The sequence below is a fragment of the Macrobrachium nipponense genome, chromosome 23, assembly GCF_015104395.2.
Source record: "Macrobrachium nipponense isolate FS-2020 chromosome 23, ASM1510439v2, whole genome shotgun sequence".
Lineage (NCBI taxonomy): Eukaryota > Metazoa > Arthropoda > Malacostraca > Decapoda > Palaemonidae > Macrobrachium > Macrobrachium nipponense.
This window is the reverse complement of record NC_061090.1, coordinates 52,421,560-52,439,601: the sequence shown is the minus strand read 5'-3', so window position 1 is coordinate 52,439,601 and position 18,042 is coordinate 52,421,560. Positions and strand designations below refer to the sequence as shown.

The following is an 18,042-nucleotide window of genomic DNA, read 5'->3' as shown; positions in this document are numbered from 1 at the left end:
AAATATCGTGAAATCCTTTGAAAACTCTTCACTTTTGAACATATTCGTGATATGAAATGCAATGAGGGTGTAGCACACACAATATCTCATGGAAAAGAAGGAATGATGTTTCAGAAGTCATTGAGAAAAGTGTATGCTAGAGAGCTCTAGGGTCTGTTAAATTGTGACTGGTCTCCATTGGCTATTACTATCACCTCTGTGGATTAATATATCTAATGAGCCACTTGATGTCAGAAGGGTAATGTCATTTAACCGTGATTCACTTATAACAATGATATGTAGTATAACTGCAGACGAAACTTTTATGAGTTTAGTTTTCAGATGGGACTCGTGCTCAGTTAACAGAAAGATAGCAAGACCATAACCCAAGGATTATACCAGCTTGCTATCTTGTCGCCCTAGGCACTATTAAAAAAAATCTGGCTCTATCGCTCTATTTTCAAGTTAAAACACAAATAGGAAAGACAGATAAAAGAGAATCGGTGAATTTAAGCACAGAAGCTTTCGAATGTCAAAAGAAATAAATAAAATTGTCAACAAATAAAAGGTGAAAACAAACGGACGACAAGGAATGTAAAAAGTCACTTTGTGCACGAACAAAGGTAAGTAAGTAAACTGATTGGAGATAAACTATGCTCTGTAATTGCAGTAGTAAAGATGAATATAAGACCAAAGAGAGACGCATCAATAGATTTATATTTCCTTAGTCCCTTGTAGGTGTTTCCATTGTACGCTTTGTTTATTATGATTGTAATGACTTCTTTTCCATGAACATTTGCATATAACTCTCAGTTTCTACCTAAGCTCACCATATATCAGGCTTAGACTCTTTATTATTATTATTATTATTAGATGAACCCTATTTATATGTCCTAAAGGGCCACAGACTTGAAATTCAAGCTTCCAAGGAATACGGTGTTCATTATAAAGAAGTAACAGAAGACAATGGGAAATACAGAAAGAAAAGGTCGGTTATTATAAATGAAAACCATAATTTAACAAATTAATGAATATATACAAATGTAAGTAAAATACCAGGGTCGTTAAGTAAAAAATCGAAGTTTATCGATCAGTTAAATCTCATTATGATTTTTTTTTTTTCATTTGTAACAGTATTGGAGAGAGAGAATTACCACTAGTAAATTGCATTCTAATCTATTATGACAGCCGTTACCTAAATCACCCCCGAATGGCCCTATTACCCCAGTGGCTGTCCCGTAATAGTATAAGGACCTTAAAATCGAATCCATCTTGCGACAGATAGTCTAGAAAGGTTAAATATCGAACTATCTCGTTTCCAGGAAGACGGAAGAGAGCAAATAAACGAGGAATATGAACCTTAAGCCATAGTGGCTTTTAAAGAAAGGTGGACAGAGTTTATTGTTTGCTTGAGAATTGAGTAAGAAGTGTGTGTGACGGAAGAGTGAAAATAAAACGGGGAAAATGTAATAATATTCTCTACCCATAGCGGCTTTTAAAGAAAGGTAAAACGAGAGAGTATTGGCTGTTTGCTTGGGGATTGAGAAAGAAGTGTGTGTGAGCTTGTGCCGTTACAAAGGCAACGCCACCGTGAAAGTCTCCTAGTGTCAAGTCCTACTACTATTACTACTTCTACTACTGCTGCTACAACTACATCCTGCAGAGTGCAGACGTCAGTTGAAGACCAAAACAGAAGGAGGAAAAAGGTAAATTTGAAGGATATCTCGGTCTTATATATTTGTTGAGCGGATTTTGTCGTCTTTTATTTCCAAATTGCCAAATTTTAACGGATAAAGTTACGGTTTATCAGGGAAATCTATGCCTCTGACCAGTGTACCTTAGTAGGCGTAGCTTGTGTACTAGGTAGGTAGGTACTTAGGTAGTAGCTACCTACCTGTCCAATCGTAGGATTTGTTTAGGGTACTTAATAATTATAATCGTGGGATTTGTTTAGGGTTCCTAACTATTATATAAATATAATTGTAGGATTCGTTTAGAGTGCCTAATCATTATGAAAGTATAGGCTAAATAGGCTATGGCTACTACCTACCTATACCTAATTGTAGGATTTTTATAGGGTACCTACCTTAATTACTATATGATTTAAATAGGTAGCCTATTACCTAATCTTAGGATTATTTTAGGTTATCTAACTATTATATAAATATAATTGTAGGATTTGTTTTGAGTACCTACTAGGTATATACTACTAGGTTATTATGAAAGTAGATTATACCTAGGTAGGAACATGACCTAAGATTTGTTTAAGGTACCTATAGGTACCTAGTAATTATGATATACTACCTAGGCTAAATAGTATAATTATAGGATTTGCTTGGAGTACCTAATTATTATGAAAGTAAATATACCTGATCGTAGGATTTGTTTAGGGTACCTACCCAGTACCTAATTATGATATAAATATAATAATAGGATTTGTTTGGAGTACCTAATTATTATGAAAGTAAATATACCTGATTGTAGGATTTGTTTAGGGTAAGTACGTAGTGATTGTGATATAGCCTAATCATAAGATTTGGTTAGGGTACCTAGCCTTACTATTATCTAAATATATAGGCAATTACATATAGGATTTCTTTAGAATAATTATTATTACAGTAAATATGCCTAATTGTAGGATTTGTTTAGGGTACCTAATTATTGTATAAATAAAATCTAATGTGTAGGGTACCAAATTATTACATAAATATAATCGAATCTGTGTAGGGTACCAAATTATCACATAAATATAATCATAAGATTTGCTTTGGGTTTATGATTATTATATAAATATAATTGTAGGATTTGTTTAGGGTAATTGTCATTAAATACTAAATGATAATTTAGTAGAATAATTTACAAAGCATAAACATCGAACTCTGTTTGCAAAGGAAACGAAAGTTATAAGCATAATTAGGTTAGCATGAAGAGCGAAGACTTTGGTGAATTCATAAGCCGAATTTTATTTTGAAAATACTAATAAGTCCACTGTACTTACGTATCTTGGTCTCAGCTGTTTGGCATATGTAACTAATGGCTGATGTCTGACCGAAATCCTCTACCAGCTTAATCTTGCTTTGTTTGCGAGTCTTTAGGTTAGCCTAGGTTAGGCAACCCATGATCCCATATGAGATTAGTGCCCTCAGTGTTCTGTAGGCATTACTTAATGTTCTTTGCAGCGTGTCTTCAACCCCTAGCTGCAAACCCTTTCATAAAAGTGCGCACAGGCAATCCCCACTTACCAGCGGCATAGGTTGACAGTGTTATGGTTTACGACACATGGCTAACGACTTTGTTAACCAGGTTTTCAACACAGATAAGTTGTTCTTTTATAAGCCAGCGACAGTAAGCAGTGTATCGGCATCAGTAAGCGGTTTATCGATGCTGATAACCGGTTACAAGCGTTGTTAAGTGGTTGATCAGCACTTACAGTATCTTAAATGCCATTTATTACCATAACTATTGTGATGTTCTGGTTCCTGAGATTTTCAGTTAGCACTTGGCCGGGAATGGAACCCCGCTGTTAACTAGGGATTGCCTGTATTACACTTTTTTTCAGGTTTTTATTTTGATTACTATAATTTATGAATATATACTGTATAGGTATTGGTGACAGTACAAAATTTATAGTTTCCATATTTTAGTTATTGTAAAGACAGGTATGGTCACCCTAAGGAAAATAAAAGCATGATCAGTGAGAAAAGAAAAGTTTAATCAGAATCAATGCAGTCCCATTGGTTTTGGAATGAAGGGAAGCTTTAGCAGTACGTAAACGAAAGCAGGGGGAAATTATGCTTTTTGGGGTAAAAGGGAAGAAATTTTGAACTGATAACAAGAGAGAAGGTAGCATTAGGCTGCCATGCATTGGAGACAATTGTAAAGCATACAAACTTATGAATGGGAATACATTCTCTTGGGTAGAATACACACCAAGGAATACATATGTTCTTTGTTGGTGCTATTCAAAGATAAAAGGAGTGATAATGTTGTATTTGAGTATTTGAAATGATAAAATGAATACCTCCCCCATTTCTCAGTTAATAAATAGTTGAGTTTGTTGTTTTCAATGAGCCTTCTCCAGCTGTTTCTATCTTCCTTGATAATTTATGGACCGGTACCCTTCCTGACTTGGTATTGGCAGCGTTGATCTGGCTCCCGCCTTCCCTTCCCAAGGGTTTAGGTTGATAAAAGGGCTGCCTAACCTTTTTTTATTTAGTGTGTTTTATTTCTATACTGACTCTCAAGATCTACTGTTATTTACAGTATCCAGGTTTCTTTGTCACTCCCTAATTATGATAATATAGAAGTAGTAGTTAATGATATGCTGTGTCTCTAAGACGATTGTCTCAGGTCATTGTCATTGTAGGTAAATGATATATTTCGTGAAGGGAATTTCTAAGCACATTATCTAGATCACAACAACCTTGGCCCTCCTGTCTTCATACAGCTTATTTAGCACTTTAGGTTTACATATTTGTACCAAAAAGTACAGTTTTATGAGGTTCAAGCCTAAGATTTGTTGTGTTGCTTAGAAACATGGTTTATATGTGAGTATGTGAATGCTGAAGAAGAGAAAAAAAGTAGAATTTACAAGCTTACAGATTTTATTGCTGTTATAGATGGATGGGTCTAGCAGTTCCAGAAGAGCGCTGGTTATAAGAGATGATGGTGAGGCAAGAGTGGTACCTCTTGCTGATGTTTCAGTTATAGGTGAGGAAGCATCTGAGGAAGATAAGAATTCTGCTGTTATTGTTTGGCAGACCAGTGAACAGGTGAGAGTTGGTAATGTTATGATATATATATTATTTAAAGTTTAATAGTAACTTCTTTGTGGTTCAAATCAACTTTTTAAATGCAAGACCTTTATATGCCCATTCATGAGTGGTAAAAATATTGTTCACACAAAGACAAACTCATTACAGTACAATTTTACTTTTGGCTCTGCTATTGCTTGTTACATGATGGATGAACTGAGAGATGAAATTTATTCTTGAGAGACGAGAAACTTTTTTTTTGAGCTTGAACACATCAAAATGTGAGAATCATAAGTGGAATAAGTATTTCAATTTTACACGAAATTTTAATGTCCTTAAAACCAATAGCACTGCTACTACTAATCATTTTTGTTGAGATTGTACAGTTGACTTTAAATTTATGCAAAATAGCTGGGGTAACTGATAACCCCAAATTTCTCTGCAGATTGATTCATTGAAGTCCTCGTCTGTTGGACTACAGTCTTTTGGAAAACCTGACGATGAAGACTCCCATAACCCAGAAATAAGCTTAGCGAGTGTTGATAGTTTTGATACATTTATTGGCCTATCGGCTAATCACATGGAAGACTTTACAGACCAGTTTGGAGGAACCGTCATTACTGTAGCTGATGCAGGTGAATCAATATCATCATTGGGTAAGAACTAGCATCTTAAAATTTTGAATTTTCTTGGCTGCTCATATCACCATGTAAATAACTTAAGAAAAGATAGCATTCAAAGAACTACGTATTGAATTTCGTTGAGAATTTATCATATGTAATGAATATTTTTATAGCTCAAACATTTTTTGTGTAATTAATGAACTCAATTCATGTCTAGATTTTTTTGCTTTGGAATGTTTCATATTTTACATTTGTTCTTCATGATGTTTTTCCAGATTCTGGTCCATTAGAGAAAGTAAAGTTGAACATCTTGCCAAAAGAGAGTTTGACTCCAATACTGACTGATGTTCAAGTTCATGAGGACATTGTCATCAACGGTGACTTGATGGAACCAACACACATTATTCGAGCCCATGCTAACAGCAATTCCTTCCATATAGGGCATCCCAGTTGCCAGAGTGCTCCTCATGTATTTTCCAGTAAGATTCACGTTAGCCGTTACTCTGAGAGAAGAGCTGCAGATGGAGATGAAGGGGGAGGAGGAATAGGAGATATTGGCCAAAGGATCTTGAGGGCTAATTTATCAGACATATCTAAGAAAGGTGTAGATTACACTCATCTTGTGAAAGACTGGACCAGAAGGTTTCCTTCATCTTCAAAAGGTTTATATGAAGTAGGTATAAGGACAAGTGTTTTACTACTTCCTCTGTTTTATGTAGAAGGTTCTATGTTCATGAAGTGACTTTACAGTATAATATGTACTATTTTGTAAGCTTGGGAGAGTTCATTTTTTATATTCTATGCTGTTTTAGTTACCCCATTCTGTCTTGATAATTTTACATAATTTTTCAGCCATTTGAGAGAGTAGAGGCTACGCTTCACAAGGATGTGATATCTGAGCTTGGTATTGGAACAGACAACGGCATATTCCTCAGTCTACACCAACAAGGAGCTACAAGAGGTGTCAGAGTAACAGAGACAGGTCCTAACCAAGTTGTCGTCTCGGGATCATTAGTTGAGCTTCTGGCTTCTAGAGTAAGTTTTTTTTTCTGAAAATTTAAATACTAAAGATTCCTTAATATCTTAATATTGAGGAACAAGAATCCCAAAATATTTTATTTGAGGTAATTATAAATCTTATTGAAATAAAGAAGCTTTTTTCTTAATATCTTAATATTGAGGAACAAGAATCCCAAAATATTTAGAGGTAATTATAAATCTTATTGAAATAAAGAAGCTTTTTCCTATTTGATTGGCAATCTCACTGAAAGTAGAGTATTCTTGTAAATATTCCTTTGAGTTTGAATATTTTGAAGTTAAAATAAATATTGAGTAACTTGACGCTTGGCAGACTTACAGCTTGTAATTTATGGTAATGTCAAAGTAAATAAAATATGGCCTTCATATTTTAACAGTAATTCACATACTATTTGCAGGACATAATTCTTAAAGAAATAGACAGAATAAGAGGTGGAAGTGACGAGTCTGTCCTCTCTGGGTATGAGGAACCTAATACAGAGCTACCTTCAAAGCATGCTACAAGGGAAGTTGGAGTTATGTGCGAGTTGATTCCATCTCCCCCCATGACCAGATATGCTTCATCTCTTGGATTGGATCGATCTGCCCGCCGATACCATTCCGTCCTGTCTCGGCCTTTATCTCCAGAGCCTCGTCCACAGCGCAGGAAGTCACGGCGACACTTACTTTCCAGTCCAAAAGAGAAAAACTGTGAAAAAATTAAAGTGCTACAAGAATTTTCTGAAAGTTGCAAAGTGTCTATGCAAAACCATTGCCAAATAATAGTTAAGAGTGAAAGTGGCCCATTGGAAAGGGTGCCTAACATTGGTTGTACGGATGATGTTAATGAAAGATTACCAAGTGAGTCTGTGGAAATGATTCTTGATACTATGAAAATGGAACCTGGTAGTAGTAGTCCAGCATTGCTAGTAACTGTTGGTCCAAGTTCAGGATTAGGTCCTGCAGTAACCTGCAGTCCAGATGATACCAGATCCATAAAACTGCCAGTCACTCAGGCAGATACTACTCATGAGGCATCCTCATTTCAGGAGGAATTAACTCTAAGATTTGCTGATGAAAGGATGACCAGGCGTTTAAAATCTTCTTCTAATGGAACTGAACGGAATAAAGAAAATATAGAAATGGAAATAGGTCATATCCAATCAAAAGACTTAGAGGCTCAGTGTAAAGATGCTGGGATGGACAGTAAAAGTAGTAGTGATATAGTTTGTGAAGCAAAAATAGATCCAGCTTTGAGGAAGAGCAAAGGAGTTGTCAAAGGCAGTACCCCAAAAGAAATTAAATATAAGTTTTCTTGCAATATTTGCTCTTACAAGAGTATGAGAGAAAATCATTTTATGAAGCACATGAAACTTCATGACAAGGTAAGTGATAGGGGATTTCTGCCGTTATGTTCATTCTTTGCATTGGTGTCCTGTAAAGCCTTAATGATTTTCATTTGAAGTTATGAAAATAGTTAAGCAAATATTTTTTTCTGGTATTAAATGGGTTTCTGCTTATGTATATAGTACTAGGAAAAAACCTTTAGTTTTAATTATGTATTACTTGTGTTGTGCTGAATAGCCATGTAACTGATGAAATAGCACATTTCAGTCTGCATTGAGAAAACCTAATAATCTCTTTATTGAATGGTTATATGATGGAAGTCCATGTCCTAATTTCAGTGACTTCTGGGATATCTTAATGTAATTTGATAGATTTTTTTTTTTTTTTTTTTTTTTTTTTTTTTTGACAGTCCAGGAAGCCATCAAACAACATTGCCATGAATACACCAATGACCACTATATTCAAGGCAATGTTGTTTGATGGTTTCCTGGACTGTCACAAAAAAATCAATTTGTCTTATAGAAGAACAAACATTTTTATTCAATTGACTAAACAGGACTGTTGTGCAAAAGGTCGAAAGCTCCCTGCTTTTTAACCTTTTTGTATTTTTGGCTTTTAACACATTAACTACTACAATATTAGTAAGCAGACTAATGGGGGATGGTGTTTTTGTTTTGTACAGCTGAGGTTAGCTTGATTTATTACTTATAGCATGTAGTTGGGAGCTACTATCAAGTTTTGCTACCATCTAGGAGTTCCCCACTTCAAGGCAGGTAATAGTGGCTTACCCACTTTCATCATTTCCATGACCTATCAAGACTCATAGGTCTGGCGTGAAGGGTTTATTCTTGAACAAGATAGATGTCAAGGAGAGAAGAGATTGAAGGTATGGTTTGATTTTTATGAAACTTGGTCTGTCAAATGAGGCTTTTAGGAACATTTGGGGAACCTGGTGAAAAGTTGCAAGCAGAAAGAATGTGTACCACTGCTGCTTAAGATGTGCTATTCAAGGCAATCTGTTGGGAGTTCCTCCCTACTGGGTCAGTAATAGAAGTAATAATGTTTGATAGGTACTGTAATATAATGTTAGGTTAGAGTTTAGAGTATAAGTATACGTAGTGTCAGTTTTAGTATGTAATATTCTGATTTTCTTTTTCTAGGGGTTAGCATTGTACCGTTGCAATGAGTGTAGTTTTGTCTCCATCCGTGCCAGCCATTTAAGACGTCACAAAATGTCTCATGCAATGCAGGTTCTTAATTGTCACCTTTGTGCCTATACATGTGATGACAAGAAGTTGCTCACTAAACATGTACGGGTCAAACATCAAATACCTAAACAACAGCGCCCTGTAAGTACATAAGCACACTCATGTGTGTTTGCAGATGCTTGAAAGAAATGAATCCATGAATTGTGTGATTATGTAATATTTGTTCTTTATACATTTCTATACCAGCCCGAGAAGAGTCTACTTGGGACTCAGAGGTCTGGAAAAACTAAGCCCTATTAATAATAATAATAATATACATTTCTAAGTATGAGCTTTGTAGAGAAGTATGTTTCTTTGAATAGGCTGTAAGTCTGTTTTTATTTTAGCACAGATATAAATTCCATAGATCTGAATGTTGCCTGTTTATATGTTATAGTAACTGTAAGTTATGACAAATTTTATATCAACATACTTATTGTACTGTGTATGTAAATTATATTATATGTAAATTATATTAACACTGCACTGTCACACAATTTCTCATAAAGACTCTTTAACTTGTGGGTTTCATATGCATTGCTGACATATATGGATTGCTTACTGCTTACACTTGACTCAGCGTTTGTATTGATTCTATTTCTTAGGCCACCAATGAATCTGAATCACAAGAAATATTTGAATGTCATGACTGTGAATACAAGACTAGCTGGCAGTACTCTTTTCAAAGGCACCGTCGTACACATGCTCCATCTAAGGTTGTCGACATTCATGCCTGCCCTCAGGTAAACGAAATACTCTTTTCTTAGGATTAGAGACGGAAACTTTTGTCACTTAAAAACAGTGTTATAAGTATTTTAACTTCAAGCAGATAACTCAATAGACACCTAATACGTAGCATTTAAGAAATTATGAAGACTTAAAGTTGTAAACATTCTTTGCTGGTGTTTTCAAAGAAATCCATATGAATGGTGTATTGAGGATTACATGTAGTTTCCATGTACTATTGCCGGTTCACTTAAGGTGGATTCTTGGGTGAGCCTTATGCCAGCAAGATGTTTGTTTAGCGGCCACTGATTGGCTGAGAGCTGCCTACCTCCCGGTACCAGCCAATCAGCGGCCGCCAAACAAACATCTCATAAGCGTAGGGCTCATCCAAGAATCTACCTTAAGTGAACCAACTGTAGTAGATGTTACTGTATAATTTTATGAGACATTAAATGTATTTCTCATTATGTGGGTGCTTATGTTTTGTTCATTTTTGTTATTTTTGGCTTTTAAAGATTTTATAAACCCTTTTTAGGGGTGCTGGGAATACTACTCCTAGATTTCATACATTCAACTTCCCTGTCAGATATATACTTAGCTATAGACTCCGTCGTCCCCGATAGAAATTCGAATTTCGCGGCACACGCTACAGGTAGGTAGGTCAGGTGATCTACCGGCCTGCCGCTGGGTGGCAGGAATAGGAACTATTACCTTCTAAGGACAGATTTTTCTCTATCGTTTGGAATGTAAACATACGTTTATGGTTCCTCCTGATTTGATTTTCGTGTTTCATCGCCATCGATCTTCTGGACTGTCTTTTGCAGGGAAGTACTGGGTCTTTGGTTCGACATACGCTTTTATTAACTTTTTAATGAATTTCGCTTCGAAATTTCGAAGAAAATACTAAGTGAAACTACCGAAATCATCGGTAGACACTCACATAGTTTGCCATAAAGAGAATTATTAATATTTATTCATTATTACATTTAATAAAGGTTACAACTTTATTGAGGAAATATTAAACTCTAATTTCCTACTTTAGGAAGTCAGAAAAGCATATAACTAGATACGCTTACTTTATAAGCTTTAATAGCGTTTGTGCTAACGAGCAGTTAGAGTATTAGCAGTACTAGTAGTTGTTGCATCCTCATCACCTTCTTACTCCTCAGAAACTACAAATTTATATATGCAAATTGAAGATAAATGGACAGCTCAAATGCGAGCTTTTAAAAGGTAAGAAGTGAATATAGTGTTCCCCCATTGCAATGGAGGGTGCGTCTGATCGGCTCTGTCTCGCTCCCAGGTCTAGACCTCTTCCAAGCTCACAAGCCCAGAGGAGAAGGAATGTCGACAACCGCAGGGGGGTTTCAGAGAATCCCCACCGATCAGGCGTCCCCTCGGCAGGTTCTGTAGAACGTCCCAGACTGCCAAGTTTGCCATTGGAAAGGCGTCCTAATGTAATGTGTTCCCCATATTATTATCGTGTTGACGGATAAGGAGAAGAAAGTTTCAACGGCGTAGATTCAATGAAGATGCAAGATAATCTCGTCGTAGATATCGGAAGCTCAGAGAGATATCTTTCGATAACAGTTGCGGTAGAGGCATTGCCCTATCCTGTTTTCGTCCCCCGTACAAATAGACGGAGGCTCTATCCCATGGGGTTTGAAAGAGTTACTTCAACAAATTCCTCATCGGTACATTTATATGAAAATATATCTATTCTGAGAAGAACGAATTAGATATTAAAGAATATATGTTGATCGAATGAATTATGGATCTCGGTTAGTGATTAAACACATATATAATTTTTAAGCTTCTAGCTCCTCGGACATGAAGCACCTGAGACGCCTGAAACAAGGCTCAAAGCGCCTGAAGAGCCTGGAACGAGGCGCAAAGCGCCTGAAGAGCCTGAAATGAGGCGCAAAGCGCCTGAAGAGGCTGAAATGAGGCGCAAAGCGCCTAAAGAGCCTGAAATGAGGCTCAAAGCGCCTGAAGAGCCTGAATCGAGGCGCAAAGTGCCTGAAGAGCCTGAAGAGAGGCGAAAAAGCGTCGGAGGCTCCTCAAAGGAGTCTCAAATCGCCTGAAGCTCCTGAAAACAGGCTCGGAGTGCCTGAAGCGCCTGAAATGAGGCGAAAAGCGCCTGAAGCGCCTGAAACAAGGCTAAAAGCGCCTGAGGCACCTGAAATGAGGCGCAAAGCTCCTGGAGCGCCTGAAGCGAGGCGCAAGGCTTCTGAAGCGCCTCAGATGAGGCGCAAAGCACCTGAAAGCCTCAAGCGCCTGAAGCGCCTGAAACGAGGAGCAAAGCGCCTGAAGCTATAAACCAGGATATTCATCGGATATGGAGTTAGATCCTGATTCTGCGTAAGGTGAAAGGCATTCGAGGATTTCTCCTGATAAGGACGGGAGTTGTTGCACAGGCGGCCGTCGCCCTTCTCAGGATAGTCTTAATGCAAGTGATGGCAAGAGCAAGATCGGCTTTTTTTCCTGGCGGGGACTCAAGATGTCGCACAGGCGGCCGTAGCCCTTGTCAGGTTAGAATCGGTACTGCTAAAAGCCCTTCACCTTACGGAAGGAGGCGCTCTCCTCCGGTTGCTCATTCTTCTCCCAACTTGATGGACAGGAAATGGAAGATAGATCGGAATTGGAAGCCAATAAGGGAGCAGGTCTCTCAGTTTATAAGACCTTAGCGACCTTTTTTATTGAAAAAAATGAGTTCATTACTAATAAGACGATATTAAAATCTTCCTCCTTCTAAAATAATGCAACCAACTATTTACAGAGAGTGGCAATCGTTTGTAAATTGAACAAGGTTCGTACGAGCTCTCATTCATTGATTAGAGGCTCTTCCAGATAATAGAGCCGTAGAATACGGCCTTATCTCCAAGAGAATAAAAATTTGAGGGATTCTCTTCGATCCGAGAGTTTTCATTGCGATATCTTTCGACTAATGCTAATTTGAGTTTATTGACGAAAAGAACGGAGAGGGCAAAATTTCCATTCTCTCTCCGCATCGGAGAGGAAAGAATGTAGTAGGAAGACTTGCTGCATACGACTGCTGAATGACAAGTCATATACGCATACCATAGTTGCCTTTGTGGTTCGCTACGAAATTATCTACATCCTGGTAAGGACTTCGCTTAAAACGTTTGTTACGACAATACCTACTCAGCTTCGGTATTTAACAAAGGTTGTTTGGCTTAAATTGGCATTATTGAGAGCTTCCTTAGGCTCGGGAATAATTTTATTATATTCCTTCATTAAATGAAGTAACGGGCAACTCACGATGAATGCAGCCAGGCAGCGAGCGAGACGGCCGGGCTGTCATTGTAAGCGTAAGGCCAATACAGTACCATCCAGGTCTCTGTCATTAGCAGTCGGTTGCATCTCTCTCTCCAACGGGATCGAATGGTTAACCGTATATTCCCCCTACAATCATGGACTTAGTCTCGAATGGAGGGGATAGTTAAGCTAAATAAGAAAAATATTATAACCTTTCAATGCTGTTTACCGTAGGGAACATTATTAAAGGATTCTAACGCAGCAGAACATTATATTATATAATGCTCTCATGCTTACGAAAGCATGGCTTATTAGAATACATGCTTAGTGAGAAGATGGATGTAGTAGAGAATTCACTTTAAGACTACGGTATGGTCAAGTCTTTCGAGAAACGCACACAACCTTTTTAGAATCAGATATTGCTCAAGAGAAGATGGATGAGTGGAATGGGAAACATTCTCTTCGTGGCAGAAATGGTTTCCCTGAATAGAATATACTACGTATATAAGAGTTTTTTCCTACTAAGAACGGAATTAACATGTGTAAGGATGTCGGGTACCATAAAGGCACAGATGTTCTGGCACCTAACATAAAGAGTATTAGAAGAAAGCGCCGGTCTGAAGCGCCAACCTGGCGCAATGCGCCAGAAGCGCCAGCCTGGCGCAATGAGCCAAGAGCACCATCCAAGATATTTTCTCATTTTAGCGAGTTATTAACATAGAGTCCCAGGTAGCCTCTCAGACAGCACGCTCGGTAACGGCAAGATTCGTTCCTGATTTCGTTACCCATTTAATCACTTAGGCCAATTCCACGACTCTCTCAGATCGCAAAGAGCATTGAGAATCTCTTTTTTCGCTCCTGTTCGCGTTAACAAAGAGAACCTATTTGGAAAAAGAGGTTCGATGCAAGATTTTGCATGTCCGTGAGAACCTTCTCGATCAACGATAATAACTGTTAACGTATGTCTAACATTTATTGCAAAGAGTTGTGAGAACCTACGAAAAGTCTTCTTCATAGATCTCTTAGCAAGGTAGAAGACGAACAGGCTTCCTGTAGACTGCTTCCTTTTCCTCGAACCAAGAGAGGTAGCAATATACACCATCTTTATTTTATAGAAAGGGGAATAAACTTTAGTTTTTTTTTATCCCCTAAATATAAATACTTTACAGAATTTAAGATAAAGGGCGTCAAAGAAAGAGAGGATAATACTTTATGCCTCATTTTGGCCTTAGAGAGGTTGGATTCACAGAGGTCACGTTCTTCTCACAGCATGTTTTGGAAGTCTTTTCCAAGACAGTCTGAATATTCTATAAGCATCTATTACAAATGGACCTTAACAACCTCTCCACTCTGAGTCAGTCTTCGTGCAGACTGACCAGAAGTGGACATGAATGAGAGGATTTTTCAAGGTGAATGACAGTCATAGCCAGGACATAGAATTGCTGCAGATCGTGTTTGATGGAAGAGGAAACTGTCCTCTTCCGATACCTCTGTGAACCACATATAGGTTTTTTCTTCCTTTTCAGAGGGAAGAATCAACTTTATATATATCTGCTATCAAAGAGCGCAGTAAAAGGCTATACTCTGTCTATACAAGGAGAATTAGAGATAGCAGAGGATTAAGATCTTCGGGATCTGATACGATACCTCAATACGACAAGAGTAGGATATCATGTACTTCGAATGGGATCTTTTGTGGCTTCAGATTCTGTGTTCCGACAAGATGGAACTGCTCCTCATCAAACTTCTTTGAGAAATTTTATGAGGGAATTCTTTGTTTTCTCTTGGCCCTTAACTACCAAGAAGACAAGTGAATTTTTTGTGCATTGGAATCTCGCATCAGATTTAATGGAGACTCGGCAATGGGTTCTTGCCAGCATAGTATGTCTGGCAAGAGAACTAAAACCCTCTATTCCTGACTCAACGATTTCAGATAGAAGTTTCGTTGCCCAGGCAGGGTACTTACGTTTTCACCTACATAAAAAGAGATGGTTTAAACGTTTTTGCCTACAAAGTCTTTGGGATGCGATGAGGGCTCGAAATGCTTCCCAGAAGGTATTCAGAGAGATACAGTAAAGAGCTAGAAATCAGGAATCCTCCCAATTTCAGCTCGGAGTCTCCTTCGACTTCCAAGCCCCTTCCCTTCCTTCGGACAAGGATAGGGAAGATTCTGCAACGAGGAACTTCATCAGCAAGTAAGAAGAGATCTCGTTAGCAACGGAAGGATTCAAGAAGGATCTTCCTCGGAGGAAGACTTATCTCTCGTACTGTTAGATATCCTATCGTTTAATGGATGTAGTTTACTACAATCACCTTCCCTTGCTGGAGAGGCCAGAAGCTCAAAGTGGAAGAATTTCTTCCACCCTTCTCCAATCTCCTGATAAACCATTGTGGAGTTTCAGGACTTTCGGACAATGTAGCGCCAACCAGGCGCCAAATGCCAAAACAGGCGTAAAAAACGCCAGAGGCAGACAGTTTCAAGGAACACTGTCATTGTCTGATGAAGAGAAAGAGGGGGCCTCCAACCTAGCGCAGATGCGCTGGAGGCGAACAAGTCAGACAGATAAGAGTGTCTGATGTGGGCATCGCCAGACATCCTCGAGACTCTACCAAGCTCGAAGCTCCAGAAAGTGGAGAGGGGTCAGCCAGGGGCCAGACGCCAAATAGTGCCAGTCTGGAGCCAGGCGCGAAGCTACTTCCAGGCGCGAGGCGCCAGCCATGAGTCAGGCGAAAAGCGCCTTCCAGGAGCTAGGCGGCCAACCAAGTGTCAGGCAGGCGCGAGGCGCCAGCCAGGCTCGAGGCTCCAACCAGACTCGAGGCGCCAGCCAGGATCGAGGCGCCACCCAGGCGCAAGCCAGGCTCTAGACTTCATCCAGAAAAGATCCATTTCAAAGGAAGCCCTGGTCTTCTTTGAAATAAGTGTGATCGCTAAAAGCACTTCATGAATGACTTGATGATTCCTTCAAACAGCTGAGAATTAAAAGCGCTTGAAGTGCGAGCTTTTATGAATTCTTGTTCGTTACATAACAATATGTCGTGAAGGACATATTAGCTGTAACTTAAGGGAGATGCAACTCTGTGTTGACTTCCCTTTGCACGAAGGAGGTCAAGTTGACCTACGAGAGATCCTTCTCTCTTGGTTTTACGTGTCTACGGATACGTTGCTGGGATAGGGAGCCGACACTGATCCTTAACTAAGTGAGTTAATTTTTATGTTAACATAGTGTTTTTTTTTTTGGTTTGTTTGAAAGGAGTTTGGGGATAGCTCTTTTATAACTAAGCACAAACCCTCGTGTTAGGATCAGGTGATCGGGATCGGTGTTGTGCTCCTTAATTATGCCCCTAGGCATAGGTGTATTGTCATGTAAGTGGATAAGACCCCATTGACAAATGACCATTAGATTCTGTCAAGTAAGTGGATAAGACCCCATTGACAGATCTACAAGAACTCTTAGCCATAGGTCACATCCTCGCTGAGGCTCTTGAGACGAAGCAGACACCTAGCAATAGCTAGGAAGTCAACCCTTCGTCTAAACACATAGGAACCAAGGTTTTATTTATCTATTACCTACAACGTATGTTGTTTACCTGTCTAATCAGTAATTAGCTGTCTCTTACCCACCGCCAAAGGTGCCAATCAGCTAAGTATATATCTGACAGGGAAGTTGAATGTATGAAAATGATATTGTTATTGTACAATAAAGTTTCATACATACTTACCTGTTAGATATATACGATTGAATGGCCCACCCAGCCTCCCCTCAGGAGACAGGTGGAAGAGAAAAATCTGTCCTTAGGAGGTAATAGTTCCTATTCCTGCCACCCAGCGGCAGGCCGGTAGATCACCTGACCTACCTACCTGTAGCGTGTGCCGCGAAATTCGAATTTCTATCGGGGACGACGGAGTCTATAGCTAAGTATATATCTAACAGGTAAGTATGTATGAAACTTTATTGTACAATAACAATATCATTCTTTACAATCTTGAGTTGAGAACAGGGATTCTCTTGGTATGATTAAATTATAGGCATTTCATCCTAAATTACTGTACTATTGCTATATGAATGAAAGCATTTTGTATTTAAAAATCCCTTATTTTCCAGTGTTCTTACAAGACAATGCGACGAGAGCACTTCTTGCGACACATCAAAAATGTTCATCAAAATCACCGACCTTTTCTCTGTGATATCTGTGGAAAAGCTTTCAAGAGACAGGATGCCCTCAAGTAAGCTTCTACATTTGTATGGCTATTAATATGAAATTATTGAGATTAATAGCTTAGAAATTTTGTGCCGGATGCTTTAGCTGAGGTTTACTGATACATTTTTATGTAATGTTGAAAATGTTATGTCACAGACATTCTTAATTGTATATGATATGAGTTGTGATTAATAGGCATTGATGACAAATACACCTTTTTTATTTTGTTGCAATAGTCTATTGCAATTTTTTTTTTTTTTTTTTTTCAGGCAGCATCATGTGACTCACTATCAAAATGTAGGGAATAATAGCAGTGGGCAAGTGGGACCTTATGGGTTTATTTGCCCCATTTGCCAGAAAGTTTGTAGATCATCGGCATACTTAAAAGAACATATGGTGAGATTATTATAATTTACGTATGGTGAGATACATGACCGTCAATGGGATTTTACCAAGCAGCCTAATTGTAAATTGGTGAAAAAAATAAAAAAAGACAGTAACCCAGTTAGTTTCTATTAGCTTGGGAATCAGATGAATAATTCGTATGAAATTTCATGAAGAGTTCAACATGTAATTTCAAAGGTTAATCTAATTGCATCACAATAAATTTGGTAATTAAGAAATTTCCATATACTTGAGAATGATGATGAATATGCCATTTATAAAACTTCATACAAGCATGTTGATGGTCCTTACACTCTGTGTACAGTACATTGAATTTTTTCTTAGTAATATGCATATTAGTTTTTTTTATATATATATGAAACATTATGTGATAAATTTTTCAGTAACGATTTTTGGGATTCTCTAATTATGTCCCTTACTATTCATTTTGTGTATAAATACTGAAAAGTTGAGCAATTTTATCAG

The 18,042-nt window shown here is 38.1% G+C and overlaps 1 protein-coding gene across 2 annotated transcripts in view; it reads left to right on the top strand.

Moving 5' to 3' along the window:
- Positions 1-1,348: 1,348 nt before the first annotated feature.
- The window catches only part of LOC135200639 (uncharacterized), a 36,949-nt gene continuing 20,255 nt past the window's right edge, over positions 1,349-18,042 (top strand). The window contains exons 1-10 of one of the 2 annotated variants that reach the window (XM_064229255.1): positions 1,349-1,685; positions 4,599-4,751; positions 5,179-5,368; positions 5,632-6,029; positions 6,209-6,391; positions 6,793-7,758; positions 8,881-9,069; positions 9,573-9,710; positions 17,076-17,197; positions 17,442-17,568. In XM_064229255.1, coding sequence (XP_064085325.1) covers positions 4,599-4,751; positions 5,179-5,368; positions 5,632-6,029; positions 6,209-6,391; positions 6,793-7,758; positions 8,881-9,069; positions 9,573-9,710; positions 17,076-17,197; positions 17,442-17,568 — 2,466 coding nt within the window. In that variant the 5' untranslated portion in view covers positions 1,349-1,685. Of the gene's footprint in view, positions 1,686-4,598; positions 4,752-5,178; positions 5,390-5,631; positions 6,030-6,208; positions 6,392-6,792; positions 7,759-8,880; positions 9,070-9,572; positions 9,711-17,075; positions 17,198-17,441; positions 17,569-18,042 lie in introns of both variants that reach the window. The other variant, XM_064229251.1, reaches the window with a different exon arrangement.